This window comes from Myotis yumanensis, unplaced genomic scaffold (assembly GCF_028538775.1).
Source record: "Myotis yumanensis isolate MYYU_CA2020_CCGP unplaced genomic scaffold, mMyoYum1.0.hap1 SCAF_1, whole genome shotgun sequence".
Taxonomy (NCBI): domain Eukaryota; kingdom Metazoa; phylum Chordata; class Mammalia; order Chiroptera; family Vespertilionidae; genus Myotis; species Myotis yumanensis.
The window spans coordinates 169,478,680-169,502,210 of NW_027223752.1; the positions used below are offsets into that span (position 1 = coordinate 169,478,680).

A 23,531-nucleotide genomic window follows, 5' to 3' on the forward strand; every position below is an offset into this window, starting at 1 on the left:
AAATTAAATTCCTTACAATTTACCTTACAATATCCATAAAATTAAATCATGACAATGACTGGCCCAGGCCGAAAACCGACTTCTATGCATGGGCCATGAAGTTTCAATCGCACTGTACGTGCGCGCCTGCACATGGTATTTTGTGGAAGAGCCACACTCAAGGGGCCAAAGAGCCGCATGTGGCTCGTGAGCCGCAGTTTGCCGACCACTGCTCTAGGGTCATTCAAAATCAAATACAGTTGACCCTTGAACAAGGATTTTAACTGCACAAGTCCACTTATACATATTCCTATCCTATATAATCCTATATAATAAAAGCCTAACATGCAAATCAACCAAATGGCAGAATGACTGGTGGAATGACCAGTCGCTATGACATGCACTGACCTTCAGGGGGCAGATGCTCAACGCAAGAGCTGCCCCCAGCCCGCAGGCCCTAGGCCAGCCAAGGCAGGTACTAGCAGTTACCCCCAATCACCCCGCGGGTCACTCTGCAGATCGGCCCTGATCGCCAGCCAAGCCTAGGGATCCTACCCGTGCACGACTTTCGTGCACCAGGCCTCTAGTTAGTAAATATCCATACTGTTTTCTAGCCACTGTTGGGAATCTACAGATTTAGAGGGCCAGCTGTATGTATTGATCTATGCCATTTTATATAGGGGACTTGAGCATCTGCAGATTTGGTTATCTAGGGTCCTAGAATCAATCCCATGAGGATACTGAGACACAACTAAGTTTTGGAGGAGTCAAAAGTTACAACTGCATGTGGTGGGGTGGTGGTGCCCATATCTCCTGTTTTATTCAAGGGTCATCTGTACTCTATTTTTTACCTATAATCACATCTTATGAAGAAACTGGCTCCAAGCATTGATCCCCATTCTTATCTCCTCTCTCTCATGATTCTCTCTAGACCAGTAGTTCTCAACCTGTGGGTCGCGACCCCTTTGGCGGTCAAACAACCCTTTCACAGGGGTCGCCTAAGACCATCCTGCATATCAGATATTTACATTATGATTCATAACAGTAGCAACATTACACTTATGAAGTAGCAATGAAAATAATTTTATGGTTGGGTCACAACATGAAGAACTGTATTTAAAGGGCCAGAAGGTTGAGAACCACTGCTCTAGACTATACACAGTCAAATCTCTCCCATTCTAAAAAAATATCCTTTGACCCTGAGTTCCTCTAAGCCAGCAATTTTCAACTGGTATACTGCAAGAGGCATGCTAATATGCCACAAGAATTTTTTAAACATGTAATACCTGATCTCTTTTTCCTTAGATTTTCAAATTTAAAAAAAGTGACAACAGCCAACAGAACATTAACTGTCCAGTGTGAATGAATCAAAATTATACCTATTTTTTTGGTCAGATTGGCAAAAAATATTTTTGGCATGCCAAAGAATTTTAGTAATTAGTTTATGTGTGCCATGAGATAAAAGGGGTTGAAAATATCTCTTCTTGTTTCCTATCATGGCCATGCTCTCCACTTTTTCACTTTCCAACCTATGTAAATTTAAATTTTGTCAATATCACTTCACTAAAATTCTGAGTCATCAGTGACAAAATCTGACAGATTTCTAATCATCAGTATATTTGAAATTTCTATACCATTTGACACTTGATATTTGGAATGGGTGGTCAAATATCTTTTGGATGACAAGTGGGAATCAATGGAGGGATGGGAAAAGTTGCTCTTAAACTCAAGTACCCAATGAATTATAAAGAGCTATAGTAGCCAGAATAATGTACCCTTCCTTTCCTACCCCCACCAAAGGTGTCCACATCGTGGTCCCTAACCTGTGAATGTTATGTTACATAGTAAGGGGGTGAGGCTGTGGATGGAACTAAGGTTGCCTTCAGATGGGGAGATTATCCTGGAATACCCATGTAGGCCCACTATCAATCACAAAGGTCTTCATAAATGAAAGGAGGCAGAAGTGTGTCAGACTGATGCAATGTGAGGAAGACACAACCAGCCTTGCTGGCTTTGAAGATGGAAAGGGCAGCCATGAGCTAAGGAATGCTGGTGGCCTCTAGAAGCTAGAAATGGCACGAAAACAGATTTTGCCTTATAACCTTCAGAAAAAAACCAACTCTGATTATACCTTTAGATCAGTGAGACCCATTTCAGGTTTTTGAGCTCCAAATCTATAACTGGGGTTTTTAAGTCACTAAGTTTTGTACTAATTTGTTACACAAAGAAACTGTGACAACCATTTCTAATTTTCCTTTAAAAAATAGTTGAATCTTGTGACTTTTTCTATCAAGCCTAATTTGTTTAGTGGGGGCTTTGGGGTGGTGATAAAAAGGAAACCAGGATCAAATGAGAATTCTTTAGTTCTTTATCCCTTTAACTACTCTCCTGCTGACCTTCATACTCTCAGTGGTTTGCTGAAGTCATATATAAACAAAAGTCCTAATACCAGAAATAGAAATCCCTATGAAAACTTAGGGTACAAACTTGCTTTAAGAACAAAAGTATAAGGAAAAATTAATCCTGTGAGATTATACTTTACCATAGTGAACAGAAAACTTGTTGGTTCTTGTTAGGAAGCAATTGATAATCGCAGTGGAGGGGAATGTGAGTGAAGCAGTCTGACACTGAAAGCGGGCCTCAGAGCCAACCTAAACCATACATTAACACCCAAGTATAAATGTACAAATTCTTTGGCAACCAATCTCCAACTTTCTAAAGCATTCATCCAACAACTCAATATGATTTTAACCTAAATCCAGTTTTTCCTGCTTTCCTTGAATACTTGACCTACAGTGGTGAGGAACTTCCATGTGCAGGCCCTATCAATTGGTCTGGCCCCGTCAAGGCAACTGCAGGCGGGACTCAAAATTCCATAAATCTAGGAGCTTTTTTCATAGCAACATAATTTTTTATTTTTTATTTATTTTTTAAAAATTAAATCTTTATTGTTCAGATTACATTTGTTCCTCTTTCCCCCCCGCCCCATAACTCCCCTCCTCCCAGTTCCCGCCCCACCCTCCGCCCCCACTCCCCACCCACTGTCCTCATCCATAGGTGCACGATTTTTGTCCAGTCTCTTCCCGAATCTCCCATTCCCCTTTCCCCCCCAAGAATAGTCCATTCCCTTTCTATGTCCCTGATTCATTATAATCACCAGTTCATTCTGTACATCAGGTTATTTATTCACTTGATTCTTAGATTTACTTGTTGATAGATGCATGTTTGTTGTTCACAATTTGTATCTTTACCTTTTTCTTCTTCCTCTTCTTAAAGGATACCGTTCAGCATTTCGTATAATACTGGTTTAGTGGTGATGAACTCCTTTAGCTTTTCCTTATCTGTGAAGCTCTTTATCTGACCTTCACTTCTGAATGATAGCTTTGCTGGATAAAGTAATCTTGGTTGTAGGTTCTTGGTATTCAGCACTTTGAATATTTCTTGCCATTCCCTTCTGGCCTGCAAAATTTCTGTTGAGAAATCAGCTGACAGTCATATGGGTATTCCCTTGTAGGTAATTGAGTCTCTTTCTCTTGCTGCTTTTAAGATTCTCTCTTTGTCTTTTGCTCTTGGCATTTTAATTATGATGTGTCTTGGTGTGGTCCTCTTTGGATTCCTTTTGTTTGGGGTTCTCTGCGCTTCTTGGACCTGTAAGTCCATTTCTTTCACCAGGTTGGGGAAGTTTTCTGCCATTATTTCTTCAAATAGGTTTTCAATATCTTGCTGTCTTTCATCTTCTGGCACCCTTATAATTCTGATGTTTGTACGCTTGAAGCTGTCCCAGAGGCTCCTTACACTATCTTCGTATTTTCAGATTCTTTTTTCATTTTGCTTTTCCAGTTGGGTGTTTTTTGCTTCTTCGCATTTCAAATCTTTGACTTGATTCTTGCGCTCCTCTGGTCTGCTGTTGGGTGTCTGTATAATATTCTTTATTTCAGTCTGTGTATGCTTAATTTCTAGTTGTTTCTTTATCATAGCATCGAGGGTCTCATTAGTTTTCGTGAGGCTCTCATCAAGTTTATTGGCAGCTTCTAGCACATTATTGCAAGCCCTCAAAATTGCATTTTTTAGCTCTATATCCTCCATTTCTGTCATGTTTTTTTGTCTCCGCATTTTTTATGCTTTCTTGGTGCACCCCCCTTGTGGTCTTTGTGCGCAGTCTTGTTCTAGTTGAGCCTTGATTGTTGTAGTTAATACTAGAGTGATTTGACCACCAGGCCGACTGGCTGTGAGAATCAGCTGTGTCTGCTGCGGGAAAACTTCTGTCCTCTGGAGAGGTGCTAATCTAGCCTTTGCCTGAGGCTATCCGGCAAATGGCTCTGCGCAGGGCTTGGGCGGGGCGGGATCAACGGGGCGGGCGGAGGGAGCAGTTATGGCTGCTCTCAGTCCCGTTCCCAGAGGCTCTGCTTCTCAGAACCCCAGCAACCGCTGCAAATCTCGGAGAGAAAGCTGCCCTCACGTTCCAACTGATGCCAGACAATCCCACTTCTCCCGTTTGAGTCTGAGTCCCTAGAGACTCGCCCGGATCTGGAGCTCAGAGTCTGAGACCCCCTCCTGATTGAAAACGACAACCACGCCCTCAGCCACCAACCCGCTTTGCACGCGCACCACCGCACCTTTATATTTTCCACACTGTGCCTCCTCTGAGCCTTGGTATGCTGTTGTCTTTCCTTCTAGTTGAAGAGTCTCTCCTCAGCCAGCCTTCCTGTGGTTCTGGGTGATGTCCGTTCCATCTTTTAGTTGTATTTTTGAAGTGGTTGTTTGCGGCAGCAATATCCGGTGTTTACCTATGCCACCATCTTGGTCTCTCGCAACATAATTTTTAAGTTGATAATTTTATATGGCCTGTGAATGATGTTACAAATATCCAAATGACCCTTGGCAGAAAAAAAGTTCTCCACCCCTGCCCTAAAGCATAGGAAGTAACTATTAATGCTTGAAGCTAAGAGAATTTCTTGCTAATAAAATAGAAAGGTAGGATGCCTCATTCAGATGGGCAGAGAGGTAGATCATTCCTGCTGTATCAATGAAACACCGTGGAACATTTTCTCATAGGCTGTAACACATACAGAAGGATTGGATTTAGAGAAAAGCCCTTTGTGGGTAGACCTGGAGGCATAACATTTTTTATTAAAAATCATGTTCTGATCTCTGAACAGGAATGAACCTTGAAATGTATCTATGCCCTTTCTTTCTCCCATTACTTTCACTTTATAATCCTATTTACTTATTTGTCCTACCTGCCCTAGCATTTCTTGGCTCTACTCAGGAGTCACAAGATCAGACAACAAATTTGACTTCAGGTATGTGACAAAAGGATTTTTAAAACCTCTATATCAGTGTTTCTCAAACTAGGATCTTTTAATTCCCTACCAGATTTTTTTCCTTTTTGTGATTTATTTCATTAATCTATAATAATTAATATAAGCACAGTCCACATCACCTTGATTCCCACTTACAACCAAGTACTGCCATGTGATTCTAGAGCCTGTGTTGTGTTTAGATTTATGATCTTGTTGGCATATGTAATAGTACTTTATCTTAGGCAAGTGAGAACACAAATAGATAATAAATGCTTCTTTCTGGCAATGTGAAAGCCAAATGACACCAATGAAAGAATGAACAAAGGTCTCCTAAAGGTTCTAGTAGAGAAAACTTATTATATGGGGAACACACAGCATAGTAGAGACATGCCAAATTTTAAAAACCTAAATTGTGGTAATTTTTTGTTTTAAGAGGCAATTTGTAAAAAATAAAAATCCAGTAGCTGATATTAATTTTATTAATTTGTATTTTTCCACATTTAATATGTTAATTTCAATTTAAATTTACCTCTTATACTATGAGTCCTTAGCATCTTCAACTATTAATTATTGCAATTATTTTAGGTCTTTCTTTCAACCACATTTCGTCTAGATAACTTTAATAACATTCCAAGTGGTCTCTTTGCCTCTAGTCTCTACAGCAACACACACTTTCATTACATCTGCCACACTGATATCATAGTTATATTTTTGGAATTAAAATCTGATCAAGATTTTTTTAAAGGTATAGATTCAACACTCCCATCCTGTATCCTTCAGAATATTATCTGAGCTCATTAACATGGCATGTTAAGGGCCTCAAGATATCCATCCAACTTTGTCTTTCAACTTTTGTCTCATTTATTTTTTAAAGTATGTTTTTATTGATTTTAGAGAAAGGGGAAGGGAGAGAGAGAGGAACATTATCAGCTGCTTCTTGCACACCCCCCCACCAGGGCTGTTGTCTCATTTAATTTCTTCTTCTTTCTCTCCCCACCACCAATACCCTCCACCATCACCCCTACTCTCTCTTTCTCTCTTCCTCCCCTAGCCCCCCTCTCTGCCTGCAGTTAAAGTACTTTGGAAACTTACTTACCAGGTCAAGTTCTCTGACACTTGTCTTTGTTCCCTCTGTCTGGGAGCCTTTCTCCCTTTTCTTTTTTCCACCTTCATTTGTTTAAAGATAAACTCTCTTCCACAAGAAACTTTCTCTTACTACCCTCAGCTTACATGCATTTATGTCATCAAACACATTATGGTAATTGTCTGATCCTTAATGGTCTCCCAATTAAAACGTGTCCTTTTTTTATATATGTAAGAGTTTATTTGAGACAAACTGACAACATTGCCAGGAAGCAAGATTTCAAATGCTTTCTAAAGGCCATTCTTAAAGGTGACATCTAGGTCTTTTATCTATGTATCTTCAGCATCTAGCTCAGGGTCTGGCACATAATAGGCATTCAAAAAAAATTTTAATGAACAATTAGGAGAATGGGAGTGATTCTATCAATAGATCTCTACTATATCAATCTTCTTCAGCCGGAACCTAAAACACCTCTTAGCTTAGTCAAACCTAAATATCACTGACACACTGACAGTCTCTTGACTTTGCCTCAACCTGCAGCAAAAGCAGTCACATTTTATAAATGGATGTTTTTTAAAACTATATTTGTAAGCAGGGAGGCTTTCTGGAAGGCAGAATGCACTATTATATGTGAACAATGTTATGGTGACTACATTTCAAACTGGCAAGTACACACAAGGCAACTAAGTTATATGAAACTTAACCACAATGGTGGAAGCCTGAATTCTGTTTTCTAGGGTAGGAAAACTTGTAGTGTTTGAGCAAAGAGGAGGAACAAGAAAAAAGGGGTTCTTTCTCATTCCCAGTTTCCCCAGGAATAGTGTTAGCCATTGACATTTTCCTTTGCACTTCTTTCTGCATCTCTCAGAGTCTCCAATGTGCTACCACTAAAATACTCCAAAGTAATCTTCCTCTTCTCTCCATTAGTGAGAAGGAAAACTAAATTCATACAAATCTGTGAATATCTAATTATACCTTAATTCTCACTTTTTTGGGGCAGGGCTACATTAGTCTTAGAGAGTTGAATTTCAGCACTGTAGCACCCAGGGCTCTTTTTTTTTTTTTTTTTTTTTATGGGGCTTTTTGTAAGATGGGGAATCTGTGTCATACTGTTTTCTTACCAGGTACATATGGTAAAGCCAATTTCATTATTATGTAATCATTAACTTTGAGATTTATCATGCTTTGATGATGGGATATCTGTGAAACTGTCACACTTCTTCAACTCCAAATGAAGTGTAATTTTTTTTAAATGTAGTGTAATGTTTCTTAGTTTCATTCTTTTAGTTCCATGTGTTATGTGCAATGAAAAAATTCAACAGGTACTAGATAGTATATGTTTTTTTTAAAAAGCCTCACATAAGTGGTTAAATCACTTAGATATTATATAGATCTAATTCTTTAGAACTAATATGTACAACATTCCCACAACCATTCCTAACTGTAATATAAGGATTTTATATATATCATCATTACTTTACTAAAGAAATCTTGTATAAGCCTCATAAGCAACCCAATCCCATCTGAGCAGCAGCAGCCATTTACAGCCTGCCCCTGCCCGCCTGAAGACCAGCAGCTGTGCACCGCCTGTCCCCGTAAGAGGAGCAGCAGACTCACGAGCAGCCCATCCAAGTCTGGAGAGCAGCAGCTGTGTGAGCAGCACGCCTCCATACAAGGAGCAGCAGCCCCATGAGCTGCCTGCCCCTGTCTGAGGAACAGCAGCTGCACGAGCTACCCATGCTTGTCCAGGAGCAACAGCCATACAGAGCCTGCCCCTGTCCAAGCAGCAGCAGTCTTGTGAGCAGCAGCCACATGAGCAGCCCGCCTCCACCAGCCAGAGGAGCCACCACTGCTGCAAGCAACCGCGCAAGCAGTGCCCACCAGAAGAGCCACTGTGGCGATCACCCAAGGAGCAGCCGCCACCCGAGAAGCCACTGCCACCTGAGGAGCAGCCCCCGCATGACTCAACTCCTAGATCCTTCGGTGAGAGCAAAAATGGGAGACAAAGAAACCCCCAAAAGAAAGAAAAGGAGGCATCACCAGAAAAGGAGCCAAATGAAATGGAGGCGTGCAATATGTCAGAAAAAGAATTCAGAATAAGGGTCATACAGTTCATAAATTGGATGGATGAAAAAAAATCAACAACTTACGTAAGAATCAAGAAGAAATAAAGAGCCCTAACCCGTTTGGCTCAGTGGATACAGCGTTGGCCTGCGGACTGAAGGGTCCCAGGTTCGATTCCGGCCAAGGGCATGTACCTTGGTTGCGGGCACATCCCCAGTAGGGGCTGTGCAGGAGGCAGCTGATCCATGTTTCTCTCATCAATATTTCTAACTCTCTATCCCTCTCCCTTTCTCTCTGTAAAAAAATCAATAAGATATATTTTTAAAAAAAAGAAGAAATAAAGAGTGAAATAGCTGCAATAAATAACACTATGGAAAGTTTCAACAGTAGACTAGGAGAAGCGGAGGACCGAATTAGCAAATTAGAAGACAGGGAAGCAAAACACACCCAAACTGAACTGCAATTAAAGAAAAAAATTAAAAGACAGGAGGAGAGCCTAGGGAGCTTTGGGGCAACATGAAACAAAGCAACATATGAATAATAGGGGTGCTAGAATGACAAGAAGAGGAACAAGGGTTAGAAAACCTATTTAAAGAAATAATGTCAGAAAACTTCCCTGATGTGGGGAAGAAAAAAGCGCAGAGAGTCTCAAACAATATGGACCTGAAACAACCCACACTAAAGACACATCATGATTACGATGGCAAAAGTTTAGGACAAAGAGAGAATCTTAAAGGCTGCAAGAGTGAAACAGAAAGTTACATACAAGGGATCTCCCATTAGATTATCAAATGATTTCTCAACAGAAACATATCAGGCCAGAAAAGAATGGAAGGAAGTTTACCAAGTGATGCAAAGCAAGGGACTGAATCCAAGAATACTCTATCCAGCAAGACTATCATTCAAAATTGAAGGTGAAATAAGGTACTTCACAGACAAAACAAGGCTAAGGGAGTTTATCACCACAAGCCAGCAAGGGAAGAAATGCTAAAGGGACTGGCGTAAAAAGAAGAAATAAAAAGGGAAGAAGGAACACAGGCACACACACAAATGGCAACAAACAAGTACCTATTAATAATAACTTTAAACATAAAAGGACTAAATGCTCCAATCAAAAGACATCGAGTGGTTGGATGGATAAGAAAACATGACCCATATATATGCTGTCTACAAGAGACCCACCCCAGAACTAGGGACTCACACAGACTGAAAGTAAAGGGATGGAAAAATATATTCCAGGCATGGAAATGAAAAAAAAAAAAAAAAAAAGCTGGGGTAGCAATACTTGTATCTGACAAAATAGACCTCAAAGTAAAGGACATAACAAGAAATAAGGAAGGCCACTTCATAATATTAAAGGGATCAATACAATAAGAGGATATAACCCTGGTAAACGTATATGCACCCAATGCAGGAGCACCCAAATACACAAAAAATCTCTTGGGAGAGATCAACAACAATACAATCATAGTAGGGGACTTTAATACTCCATTGACATGACTGGATAAATCCTCTAGAAAAAAAAAGTCAGCAAAGAAACATCAACCCTAAATGACTCACTAGATCAGATGGACTTAATTGACATATTCAGAACATTTCACCCCAAAGCCACAAAATATATGTTGTTCTCAAGTGCACATGGGACATTTTCAAAGATAGACCATGTATTGGGTCACAGGCAAAGTCTCTCTAAATTCAGCCATTTACAGCCTGCCCCTGAAGATTGAAATCATATCAAGCATCTTCTCAGACCACAATGGCATATTATTAGAAATAAACTACAATAAAAACAATAAAAAATTCAAACACTTGGAAGCTGAATAGCATGCTATTAAACAATGATTGGCTTATCAAAGAGATGAAAGAAGACATTAAAAACATCCTGGAAATGAACAACAATGAAAACAAAATCCAAAATCTGTGGGACACAGTTAAAGCAGTCTACAGGCCTAACTCAAAAAACAAGAAAAAAAATGATAATAAATCATCTAATTCTACAACTTGAAGAATTAGAAAGAGAAAAACAAGAAAATCCCAGAGTGAGCAGAAGGAAGGAGATAATAAAGATCAGAACAGAAATAAATGACATAGAGACAAAAAAAATACAAAAGTTCAATGAAACCAAGAGCTGGTTCTTTGAAAGGATAAATAAGATTGATGAACCTCTAGCCAGGCTCACCAATAAGCAAAGAGAGAGGATCCAAATAAACAAAATCAGAAATGAAAGAGGCAAAAAAAAAACAACAGACCCCACAGAAATACAAAGAATTGTTAAAAAATACTATGAATAACTCTATTCCAACAAACTAGACAACCTAGAGGAAATGGACATATTCCTAGAAAAATACAATCTCCCAAAACTCAATCAGAAAGAATCTAAAAATCTCAATAGGCCGATAACTATGGAGGAAATTGAAGCAGTCATCAAAAAGCTTCCAGCAAACAAAAGCCCAGGGCCAATTGGCTTCACAGGGGAGTTTTACCAAACATTCAAAGAAGAAATAAAACCTATCCTCCTCAGACTATTCCAAAAAATTCAAGAGGAAGGAACTCTTCCAAGCTCATTCTATGAAGCCAGCATTACCCTAATACCAAAACGAGATAAAGACAACACAATGAAAGAGAATTACAGGCTAATATCTCTCATGAACATAGATGCCAAAATCCTCAACAAAATTCTAGCAAATCAGATCCAGCAGTACATCAGAAAGATCATACACCATAATCAAGTAGGATTTGTCCCGGGGATGCAAAGATGGTACAATATTCACAAATCAATAAATGTGATAATCACATAAACAAATGGAAAGATAAAAATCACAGTCATATCAATTGATGGAGAAAAAGCATTTGACAAAATCCAACACCCTTTCTTGATAAAAACCTTCAGCAAAGTGGGAATAGAGGGATCATACCTCAACATAATAAAAGCCTTATACAACAAACCTACAGTCAACATCATACTCAATGGGCAAAAACTAAAATCATTTCACCTAAGAACAGGAACAAGATAGGGATGCCAACTTTCACCACTCCTGCTCGACATACTACTGGAAGTGCTAGCCATAGCAATTAGACCAGAAGAAGAAATAAAAGGTATGCAAATTGGAAAAGAAGATGTAAAGCTGTCATTATTCGCAGATGACATGATACTGTACATAGAAATCCTAAAGTCTCCATCAAAAAATTATTAGACTTAATAAATGAATTCAGCAATGTAGCAGGGTACAAAGTAACGCCAAGAAATCTATGGCATTTTTATAGACCAATTATGAACTTACAGAAAGAGAGATTAAAAAAACAATCCTATTTACCATCGCACCAAAAAAATTAAGATACCTAGGAATAAACTTAACTAAGGACATAAAAGACCTGTACTCAGAAAACTACAGGACACTGAAAAAAGAGATAGAGGAAGACAAAAACAGATGGAAGAACATACCGTGTTCATGGATTGGTAGAATCAATGTCATTAAAATGTCCATACTTACCCAAAGCAATCTATAGATTCAGTGCACTCACCATTAAAATACCAAAGAAATATTTCACAGACCTAGTACAAACTCTCCAAAAATTCATATGGAATAAAAAAAGACCCCCGAATATGTGCAGCAATCCTGAGAAAGAAGACAAAGTAGGAGGGATCTCAATTCCAGATATCAAGCTGTATTACAAAGCCACTGTTCTCAATACTTCCTGGTACTGGCACAAGAACAGAAATATATACCAATGGAATAGAATAGAGAACCCAGAAATCAACCCAAACCACTATCCTCAATTAATATTTGACAAAGGAGGCAAGAGCATACAATGGAGTCAAGACGTCTCTTCAATAAATGATTTTGGGAAAATGGGACAGATACATGAAAAAAAAAATGAAACTAGACCACCAAATTACACTATACACAAAAATAAACAAAGGACTTAAACGTAAGATGGAAAAACCGATAAAAATCTTAGAGCAGCGGTTCTCAACCTGTGGGTCGTCTAAGACCATCAGAAAACACATAATTACATATTGTTTTTGTGATTAATCACTATGCTTTAATTATGTTCAATTTGTAACAATGAAAATACATCCTGCATATCAGATATTTACATGATGATTCATAACAGTAGCAAAATTACAGTTATGAAGTAGCAACGAAAATAATTTTATGGTTGGGGATCACCACAACATGAGGAACTGTATTAAAGGGTCGTAGCATTAGGAAGATTGAGAACCACTGCCCTGAGGGGGCCTGGACTGAGAGAGGGTGCCATGCATGAATTTCATGCACTGGGCCTCTAGTATTTAATAATATATTTCCAGACTGATTTCACATTTTGGTTTTAATTTTTTAAAAGTTTACATTGAGATTATTCACATATAAATTCACTCTTTTAAAGTGTACAATTCATTGGGTTTTAGTATATTAACAGTTGTGTAACCATTACCATTATATAATTTTAGAGTATTTATCATCTCTCCCTAAAAGACCCCAAACTCATTAGCAGTCATTCCCCATTCCCCCTGACCCTAGTCCATGGCAACCAGTAATCTAGTACTTTCTGTTTCTATGGATTTGCCTACAATATGGCCTTTTCTGTCTGACTTTTTTCACTAAGCAGAATATTTTCAAGCTTCAAGATACATGTTGTAGCCCTGGCTGGAGCATCATCAGGTTCAATTCCGGGTCAGGACACATGCCCAGGTTTCAGGACGTCCTTGATCAGGGTCCATATTTGAGGCAACTGATTGATACTTGTCTCTCACATCAATGTTTTCCTCTGTCTTACAAATCAATTTTAAAAAACATTTTTTTAAAAGATACATGTTATAGCATATATCAGTATTGTGTCCCTTCTTAACTAATCTACACTAATAAAAGAGAAACATGGTAATTAGCGTACGACCGCTACCCTTCCCATTGGCTAATCAGTGAGTATATGCAAATTAGCTGTCAGCCAAGATGGCGGCCGGCAGCCAGGCAGCTGGAAGCGAACATGAGGCTTGCTTGCTTCAGTGACTGCAGACTGCAACGTTCCCCGCCTAACTTGCCGGCCTCTGAGCTGGCAGTTTGAAACATTCTAACAAATATAGGCCAGGATCTCAGAGCTGGAGTTATACATTGTTTCGATTATAGAACTGAAACAAACCAGATACCTGCTCTCAGACCTAGAGCCAGAGCTAAAGCTGGCCCAGAATAAAATTAAAAAAAGGAGCAGTTGGGAGCTTCAATCAATAACCACCAGCCTGAAAGCAGCCCTCAGCCCCTCACCCAGACTGGCCAGGCACCCCAGTGGGGACCCCCACCCTGAAGGGTGTGTAACCAGCTGCAAACAGCCATCATCCCCTCATCCAGGCTGGCCAGGCACCCCAGTGGGGACCCCCACCCTGAAGGGTGTGTGACCAGCTGCAAACAGCCATCATCCCCTCATCCAGGCTGGCCAGGCATCCCAGTGGGGACCCCCACCCTGATCCAGGACACCCTTCAGGGCAAACCAGCCGGCCCCCAGGCCTCTATCCTATATAGTAAAAGGGTAATATGCCTCCCAGCACCGGGATCAGCGGAGCCGCGAGGCCTCCTGGCACCGGATCAGCGTGACAGGGGGCAGCACCCAAACCCCCTGATCGCCCTGTGACTCTGTGTGTGACAGGGTACGGTGCCCCAAACCGCCCCCCCCCCCCCCCCCACGGGCCCTGCTCTGTGTGTGACAGGGTAGAGCCATAACCTCCCCATTGGCCCTGCCCTGAGTGTGACAGTGGCGGCGCCCCAACCCCCTGATCGGCCCTGCTCTGTGAGTGATAGAGGGCGGTGTCCTAACTCCCCTATCGACCCTACTCTGTGCGTGACAGGGGGGAGCTCCCCTACCCCCTGATGGGCCCTGTTCTGTGCGTGACGGGGGGAGCTCCTCAACCCCCTGATGGGCCCTGCTCTGTGCATGACATGGGGGAGCTCCCCAACCCCCTGATTGGCCCTGCTCTGTGAGTGACAGGGGGCAGCGCCCCAACCCCCTGATTGGCCGTTCTGTGCATGACAGGGGGTGGCGCCGCAACCTCCCCATCGACCCTGCCTTGAGTGTGACAGGGGGCGGTGCCCCAACCCCCCAATCGGCCCTACCCTGAGTGTGACTGAGGGTGGCATCGCAACCTCCCGATCCGCCCTGCTCTGTGCATGACAGGGGGCGGCGCCCCAACTCCCCAATCGGCCCTGCTCTGAGCCCGACCAGGGGCTGCACCTAGGGATTGGGCCTGCCCTCTGCCATCCAGGAGCAGGCCTAAGCCAGCAGGTTGTTATCTCCCGAGGGGTCCCAGACTGCGAGAGGGCACAGGCCGGGCTGGGGGACCCCCTCCTTCCCCCCCACCCCCCTCCAGTGCACACATTTTTGTGCACTGGGCCTCTAGTACTATTATAAACAGATATACTATATTTTATATATCAATTTACCAGCTGATGGAAATTTGGGTTATTTCCACTGTTGGCTGTTATGAATAATGCCACTTGAACATTCATGTATATATGAAGATTTTATGTGGAAAATATTCTGATTTCTTTTTACCTCAAACATTTGTTCATAGTCCATTATGTGCTAAAAACCATCTTAAGGTCAAAATGATGTTCTTAGCATGAAATAAAGTACAGTCTCCTAAAGCACATGACTTGTCTTGATCATAAATATGAGATTCTGAACAGGTAAGCTATAGAAACACATTTGATTTTCATGCAAACAATATGAAGTAACATTTAGCTGAATAAGTTCCAAGCAGAGTATGTAAACATGCATTCTGAATATAAAATCTGGATTCCTGGTCAGGCACATGCCGATTGCAGGTTTGATCCCCAGTAGAGGGCATGCAGGAGGCAGCTGATCAATGATTCTCTCTCATTATTGATGTTTCTATCCTTCTCCCTTTGTCTCTGAAAACAATAAAAATATATATTTTTTAAAAAGTGTGAGCTTTGAGGCCAGGTTTAAATCCTGGCTCTACTAATTATTATATGAACTTGAGTGTTTCATCTGTCTAACAGGGATTTGATGAGATAATGAGGACCTAGCATACAGTACTTCAAATAATAATTATTAACACTTATTTTCAAAAATTTTAAATATACCATATTTTAATTTCTTTCAACCTTATTATTTTCCATTTGTGTTCTTCCACCACATCTTATTTGTGAAGGTGTATAATGAACAAGAATAAGACAGTAAAATCTAAGTTATCCAGAATGCCTTGGGAAATGAACCATTCTGGATAGGTAAATTTTCCATAAGTGCACTTTATAGGTATAAAAAAAAAAACACCAATGGGATAAAACTATTTCCTAAACCTATTACACACTTCCATGCCTTCTTTTTAAAATATATATATTTTTTATTGATTTCAGAGAAGGGAGAGGGATAGATAGAAATATCAATGATGAGGGAAGAAACATTGATTGGCTAACTCCTGCACGCCCTCTACTGGGGACTGGGCCCACAACCCGGGCATGTGCGCAGACGGGAATCGAACTGCAACCTCCTGGTTCATAGGTAGACACTCAACCAATGAGCCATGCAAGCTGGGCTCATGCCATCTTGAGGAGAGTATACTGGTGGCAATTACGGTTTTTCTTGATGAATCACAGGAATAAGCCTACTTGACTCTACCTAACACTTTTTTAACATATAGTTCATGAATAGAAATCAGGATGTGAACCTAGATGTGAAAAAAATTACATCTTTATTTTTACTAATCTCTAACTGAAAATTCACATTTCCTTCAATTTTGAATAGAAGAAACAAATCTATATCTGTGTCACCAATAGAATCACAGATACTTTATATCACAACTGTTGCAAACTCTGGAAATATTTATGTTCATTTCAAAAATTTGGTCTTTCTAAACCCATCACAAATGTGTTAATAAAGCACATTTATTCCTATATCAATTTTTAAAAAAATATTTTGTGACTATTTGAAAATGTTTTCTTTTATAATACTATAAGTTTTATTTTATACATTTAAAAACATTATTCTGAGAAGAGTTCATGGCTTCACCAAACTGCCAAAGTGGTTTTTAGCACTAAAAAAATGCAAGAACTCTGTCCCAGTCCTCTGTGCTCTGTTAGTTCTGGGCACTAACATGTTTTATGATACTTTCATACTGAAGATTGTTTAAATGAAGTAATATAAATTGGCTTCTCCAAGGTGGGAATGTTTCCTACCACCCCTAAAGCCTGGCTTCTGAAAGAACAAAACAAATAGATGTGGAAATGAGTCATATAAAATTAGATTCAGATAGCATTGAAAGTAGAAACACAAAACATTCTACTTTACTACTTTCTAAATTAAGAGATGATATGAAATCCCATTCAATAAATACTCTGAAGTCAACGGCATGGGTTCAAATTCTATTTCTGCCATTTATTAGCTGTGTGACCTTGAGATAGTAATTTAATCTCTGCATCAGTTTCTTTATTTGTAAAGGGAGTTAACAAGCATAGTATCTGGTAATGTGCTCCATAAATATTTCCTTTATTATTATGCTTACAGATTTATTCCACACTATGGCCAGTTAATGTCTCACTGGTTAGTTTAATAACTTACATTTATACACCACTGCAGTCTACAGTGTCCTTTCACATACATTATGACATCTAAACGACACAATAACCCTGTGAGGAAGGACAACAGCTATTACTGTGCCTAGTTTTGTGTTGAAGAAACTAAGTAACCACACAATAGCACACATATGGGAAGCGACAAAGCCAAAAGTGAAACCTGGATTTCTCCCTCCACTCCAACTGCCTAACCCTGTGTTCCTACTCTATTAGACTGGCTAAAAGAAAGAGCAAGGAAACGATTATTGGTTGTGGGGTGGGGAGGCCAGGAGGCCAGGAGGCGAGCACGTTAGTGCTTTTGCTACTCTCAGTGAGTTGCTCTGACCAGAATAATCTGTGTCACCTGGAGTTTATTAGAACTGTAGAATCTCAGGCCTCCTCCTGGCCCAAATCAAAATCAGCATTTCAACAAAACCCCTAGGGGCCTAGGTGATTTCAATAGCGACCGGTTTGAGAAACACTGTTTCACTAATTGCCCTAATGACACTATTATGTTCTCTTGGACAGTATGTACTGTATTAGCTAACTTAGCAGACCTATGAGGTTTTTCCTAGGTAAGGCATTCTTGTAACAGGAAAACAACTTGCTGTTTCCCCCTTTAAAAGTGTATTTTAAAAACAAGTTTACCTTGCTATTTAATTCTTAAAGACCTCCACGTCGTTAATTGGGATCATTAAGGAATATTAGAAAACGTTACGCAGGTCAATGCATACCTTTAAATGCCTTTTTAAAATTGTCTTACTAACCTCTGCCAGAAAGAAACACTAGAGAGCAAAATCACCCTCTCCATACTTCAGACCCGGCAGATTAAAACAGGCCAATCCTGTGCTAGTATTCCTTCCCCTGGATGTTTCACTACGTATTGAGTTTTCGGACCCAAAACTTTGAATTCCTGATTGAGTTTCGCAACGCTGTGGCTCAAGGAGTAAAAACGTAACAGGAGGAAAGGAGTAGTAAGTCTATCCCATACCTAACCCTTGGCGGATGGTGCCGGCTGCTTCCAGAGACCAGCAAACAGCCCTCTCTCTCTCTCCCCCCCTCCTCCATCTACTAAATTCACAGCTGCGCTTGATTCCTAGGCTGCTCAAGTTATGGGAACAGGTCTCTATGGGTCTGCTCTTCTCAGTATATCGATCCTCTCAGGTCAGAAATACATTAGATTTCGGCTGATGGGAGCGCCGATCAGCGGCCCGCTAGGTTCTGTTTTAAATTACGATTCCCACGCGGGGCTGCGCCTCCGCCCAATGGTCAACCGGGCCAGACCCGCAGGAGAGTCAAGAGCTCTCACCTGCTCCACCGCCAACTTCACGAGCCCGGGTGAACCCCGACTACAAGTATCTCGCAATTAGTCCTCGGCGCCTCCCACCGCACATTCCTGATTGGGCGCGTGAGAAGGCTGTGTCGGCGCGCGCCCTGACCAGGCCGGGGAATTCCATTTCCTCTCCCTCCCACCAGCACAAGCATTCAGGGGCGGTGCTTCCCGGCCGCGGCCCGCCCCAGCGCCAACCGGTGCCTAGTGAGTCTCGCGAGAGTTTGTGGGTTTGGGGGCGGGCCCACATCAGGAAGAGTGCACAAAACTGCCCTTAAGTCATTGCAGAGCTCCAGCTCCGGGAAAGCAGCCACGAGGTTATCGCGAGAACCGCCTCCAGACCAAGTGAGAAAAACTGGGGGACGCTGCTGGGAGGGGCGTGGGGTTCTACGGCGCAGCTGCCGTTTCCTCTACCTTCCTGCTATGGACTCCTTCCGGTTCTCGATGCTTCTCTGAGTCTCAGGGTTTCCGCCGCCCCTCTACCCTTCCCCCCCCCCCCCCCGCCCCTCCCCAGCCCATGACCCGCCTCCGGTCCCTGCCCTCCCGGTCCAACCTCCGATCAGTTTTGTAAGAAGGTGCTGTTCTGTGAAAAGGAGGAAAAGTGGGTAGCGCAGACCCTCGGCCCCGGACGTGGGACGCAAACTGTCTCCCCGCACCCTTAGACGCGCCCGGCGCTCGCGACGGCGGCGTTGGCGGACGGATCCGCGGCGGTGAAGAGGCCGGCGGGGGGAGGGGCGGAGCGTGGCAGCTGGCAGTAGTTCCGTCAGAGCGGACATCTTGTGGCTGTGTCGTGCGCGTGAGCCCCGTAGGGCCGGGGAGGCACCCAGCTTCCGCGCGGGGAGGAGGCCGAGGCCGCAGCCGGAGGGAGGCCCCGGCCCCTCAGTACGCGTGGGTGTGGACGGCTAGGGGGCAGGGGAGGGGGGCCGGCTCCCTGGCCGGCCGGGGAAGAGGGGAGACGCAGGCCCCGGGCGGCCCGAGGGGCCAGCCTGCTGGGTGGGGTAGGGTGGGGAGAGCGGAGGAGCCGGGGCCGCTCCTGCTTCAGGGGGAGGGGGAATGGGCGCGTCCTCGCGCCGCTGCCGGAGCCTCTGGGGCTGCCCGGGCGCGTGGTGGCGGGGGCTGGGCGCGGGAGCGCGCTGGAAGGCGGAGTGTACGGTGGCGTCAGGGGCGACACACAAGAGCTGTGGCTGCGGGGACAGCCACGCACATCTGGCCCCTCTCCTTGGTTCCCTTCCCCTCCCCGGGCGCGCCTCGGAGTGGGAGCCGAGGGGAGCCCGGAGCCTCCCGTCCCCCCCTCCCCCGAGCCTTTCTTTGCCCCAGTGACGCCGGCGCAGCGCCGACTAGGCCCCGGCTCCTCCTCTGCTGGGCGCCGGACCCTGCCCCGCACCCACCCCTTTCTCCTACGCCTCTTCCTCTCCCACCCGGTCTCTTCCTTCCGAGAGGCCGGGACGTCCGACTTGTGGCCTCCCCTCCGCTCCCCCCGGCCCCCCTCGGCCCCTCTTCGGCCCGGAGCACGGCATAGAGGCTGTTGGTGGCTCGGCCGCGCCACCCCACCCCACCCTCCCCGGATCCCGGCGGTTTTGGGGGACCTGGACTCATCGGGGTCTCTCCGGGGCCTGTGCCAGTGCTGATCTGCTCCGTTTTTGCAAAAGGCGCCTGTGTCTGGCAGAGCCGGTGTGAGACGAAGAGACCAGCCTTGCCTGCCGCCGGGGTCATCAAGAGTTTCGGCCGGACCTCCGAGCACACACCGAGATAGTGAGGAGCCAGACGCAAAGCACAGACTATGGCGCTGAAACGGATTAATAAGGTAACCCACGGGGTCTGCCGGGATGGGGCCGTGGGGGGGGTGGGGGGGGCTCCGGCCCGGGGGACGCGTGGGGGCGGGGGGGACGCGGCCTGTTGGAAGTAGCCCGCCTGGATCTTCCGTCCTTTGGGGGATGGGGAGCGCGGACAGACTTGGTGAAGGAGGAGAGGTTTAAAGCCAGCGAGCAGAACACTCGTGGCAAGTGGGGCTCCCGCAGATGTCATGGCGCTTCCTGTTCCCAGCGCTTGAAAACTTAATTGTAAGATCAAGGTTCTGGGTTTTCCGGGGCGGAGGAAGGTGGGAAACTCAGCGGGGGGAGGATGGCAGGGATCCGCGGGCCCTGGAGTTCATTAGGGGTGGATTGTCTGAGCCCGGAGGGGCAGTGAGTGAGTCTGCTCAGAAACTCCTCATCGCCCGGGCTGGTTACACAAGAAGCAGTGGTGCTGGGAGGCGAGGAGCTGACACAGTGCTGCCACTTCCGTGGCTCAGGTTTTTCCCCGAAGCTATTTATCGGAAGCGCACCGGGAGCTGATGGAACCGCTCCTGGGAGCTTGCTTTCCCTGGGCTGGGGGAGGGGGCGAAGGGGGCGATGGCAGGAGGCTAAGCTTAGCTGGACCTATTTTTGCCTCAGCCCATTTAAGAGCAGCCTCTGGGAAGATTGATTCTGCTTAACGTTTGACACTAACCTGTCGATCTCAGTTGTTGAAAGTGGTGGTGGGGGGGGCGGGGGGTTGTGTTTCAAGCCTCTGGGTGAGCGGAACCTCCACCTCCGGTGGTTTAGTCTCATTTTCTTGCTCTAACTTCTATCCCGCATTTTAAGATGGCGGCTGCTTTAACTGGTTCAGGCTTTTTCCGGCATCTCCTTTTGTAATAATATGAAATAGTATTATTTGTTTAATGTTAACTTTCACATTGGGTTGTACACTGCGCTGAGACCTCCTGCTCAATACTTAGCTATCGTCAAACTCTCAGACCGTATTTCCCTTTTTGTAACTTGTGTATGTGTGATGTGTTTGGTTCTTGCACAATCCAGGAGGGTGGAGTATTTACAGCTAACTTGAAAAAAATGTCATGGAATAAATTCAGCCTTACTAAAACTAGGAGACAGGGGAGGTTGTAGGTTAGAATCTTTTAGAAAGGGCTGTGCATGGAAGGAAATGCAAGTTCTTGGCTTTACTAAAGTAGGCCTGGAACTGATTAATTTTACATTTACGTGTCACTTTGGTGTTTATTTGGAAAAACTGCTGTATTTGACGATGAAGTTTTAGATCTTCACTCCATGTATTGATGATTTGATTTTGTTTTAGGTCATCATTGCATTGTTATTGTTGGTTTATGTAAATATAAACTTAAATCTTTATATATTTGAGAAAATGGAAAAGAAGAAGAAAACCTAGGAATTAAGGCTTAAAGGATTATTTAAACATCCTTTTCTGTGACCCCTTTGAAGGCCAGCAGCACATTGGAGAAGCATAGTTATATTTTACAGAATAGTTAAATACAAAAAACACAATATTTAGTACAAATCAAAATCTTTTTAATCTATGGGTGTTCAGGCCACTGAGATGTGGAATAATTTCAAGTCCATAGCTTTTTATACATGTGGAACAGAACATTTTAAAGGAGGGTCTCATTGATTTTTTTTCTTTTGCAGGTGATAACCAGCTGCTGTGACACCACTTTTAATGATTTAAAAGCTCTAGAGAGGCATTGTAATGGTTAAGAGTGTGAACTTCGGAGCAGAAATGCTCCAGTTAGAATTCTAGGGCTGGGCAAGTTATCTATGTGCTTCTATAAAAATGAATATTTGTTTAATATGAACAATAGATATTTGAGTGCTTAGTCTGTAGCAGGCACTGTTCTAGACACGGGATGCAACAGTGAGCAAAACAAATTTTAGATTTCTAGATTTTGTTTTTGTTTTGATTTTAGTACTGTATTAAGTAGATTAATGTGTGGCTTTGAACAGGCCCCTGGCACATGACACTCAAATTATTACTATTTTATTAGCACTTTAACCTTCAAAACTTTTATTAAAGAACTGTTTTTAGCCTAGTACTCTTTGTACTTGCTTGTCATGTAAATATTTTGAAGGTGTATATAGAATCTTGATATAATGACACCTAACAAATTGGGAAAACTGTTTTTTTTTTTTTTTAACTTATAGAAAAGTTTTGACTTGCGTGTGCTTTGGTTGTCAGCAGTTGCTGTCCGAATTACACAGTGAAACTTTAAAAAGAAATTCAGTTCCAAGCAGAATTTTAGAAGTGGACAATTGTTGAGAGAGAGGGTACCTTTGTTCTAGAAATAATGAGGTCAGGTAGGCTTTGATGTTTGTATGGTATTTCTTGGTGTCATGTACCTATTTATTTTGAATTCTTCTTTGAAACCCTCCAATTCAAAATACTAAGATATATCTTATTATTTTAATGAAGTGCTTATTGTCCGACTATGTAACCATTGATAGTTCATTTGATTAAGCCTTTGAATTTATTTTGTTCTAAAGCTTATGTTTTTACAATTTTTTGTTCAAATATTTCTTAGACCAAGCAGCCTTATCAGAAAACCTTGTTTGGTTTTTGCTGTATTCTTTATTTTAGACCAGCTGTAGTATAGTCTAATGAAACTATTTATTAAACAACAATAATCAAAAGTGTAACACCAAGTTGATTGGTGGTATTTGGGAGCAATACTGATTTTACTACTCGTATTAAACAAAATAACTACAGTGCGTGTGTTTTGGGGATATTTAGAGAACTTGGCATAAAATATAATGTGAACCAAGCCAGCAAACATATCTTGCTTTGAGTGTTCACGGTGTGTCAGAACTGTGAAACACTTGTGTTAACTCATTTAATTTTATAACAACCCAAGAAAGCAGGTAAAATTATTGTCCCCATTTTGAGATTAGAAATCTTTGAGACACATGTTAAAGAAAAAACACCCAGAGTTATATCAGAGTTGTGATTAGAACCTAGGCAATCTGGCTCCACAGGGTGTCCTCTGAACCACTACATTGTCATGTCATCCTTTAAGTTCTTGGTATTCAAAAAAGTTTTCTTCATATATCATTCTGCTACTAATAATAGCTTGGTCATAGTATCTACTGTGTACTCAACACTGTTTCTAAACCCGTTGTATCAACTAATGTAATCTTTACAACAACCCTGAGAGATAGATGCTCTTACCATTCCATTTTATACTTAAGGGAACAGGCAGAGAGGTTAAGTTATTATTGTCACACAACTAGTAAGTAACTGAGATACAAATCAGTTTACACTCTTAAACTCCATGCTGTACTGGTGTTTTGTACCATTTCATTTTCTGTTTTATAGTTAGATGAGTGTCATGTTAGTCTTGGCTACCCGAAGTAAGCCCTTTTTCTTCCATTTAGCATTGAAATGGG

The 23,531-nt window shown here is 42.6% G+C and overlaps 1 protein-coding gene across 7 annotated transcripts in view; it reads left to right on the forward strand.

Moving 5' to 3' along the window:
* The first annotated feature begins 18,931 nt into the window (after positions 1-18,931).
* UBE2D3 (ubiquitin conjugating enzyme E2 D3) overlaps positions 18,932-23,531 on the forward strand; it is a 31,114-nt gene continuing 26,514 nt past the window's right edge. The window contains exons 1-3 of one of the 7 annotated variants that reach the window (XR_011468210.1): positions 18,932-19,206; positions 19,974-20,128; positions 21,780-22,536. Coding sequence is in view for 6 of the 7 variants with exons in the window: in XM_070391961.1 (XP_070248062.1) it covers positions 20,343-20,384 (42 nt within the window). In the remaining variant the exon portion in view is untranslated. Of the gene's footprint in view, positions 19,207-19,973; positions 20,129-20,225; positions 20,385-21,779; positions 22,537-23,531 lie in introns of those variants that run through there. The other 6 variants (XM_070391969.1, XM_070391961.1, XM_070391935.1 and 3 more) reach the window with 6 other exon arrangements.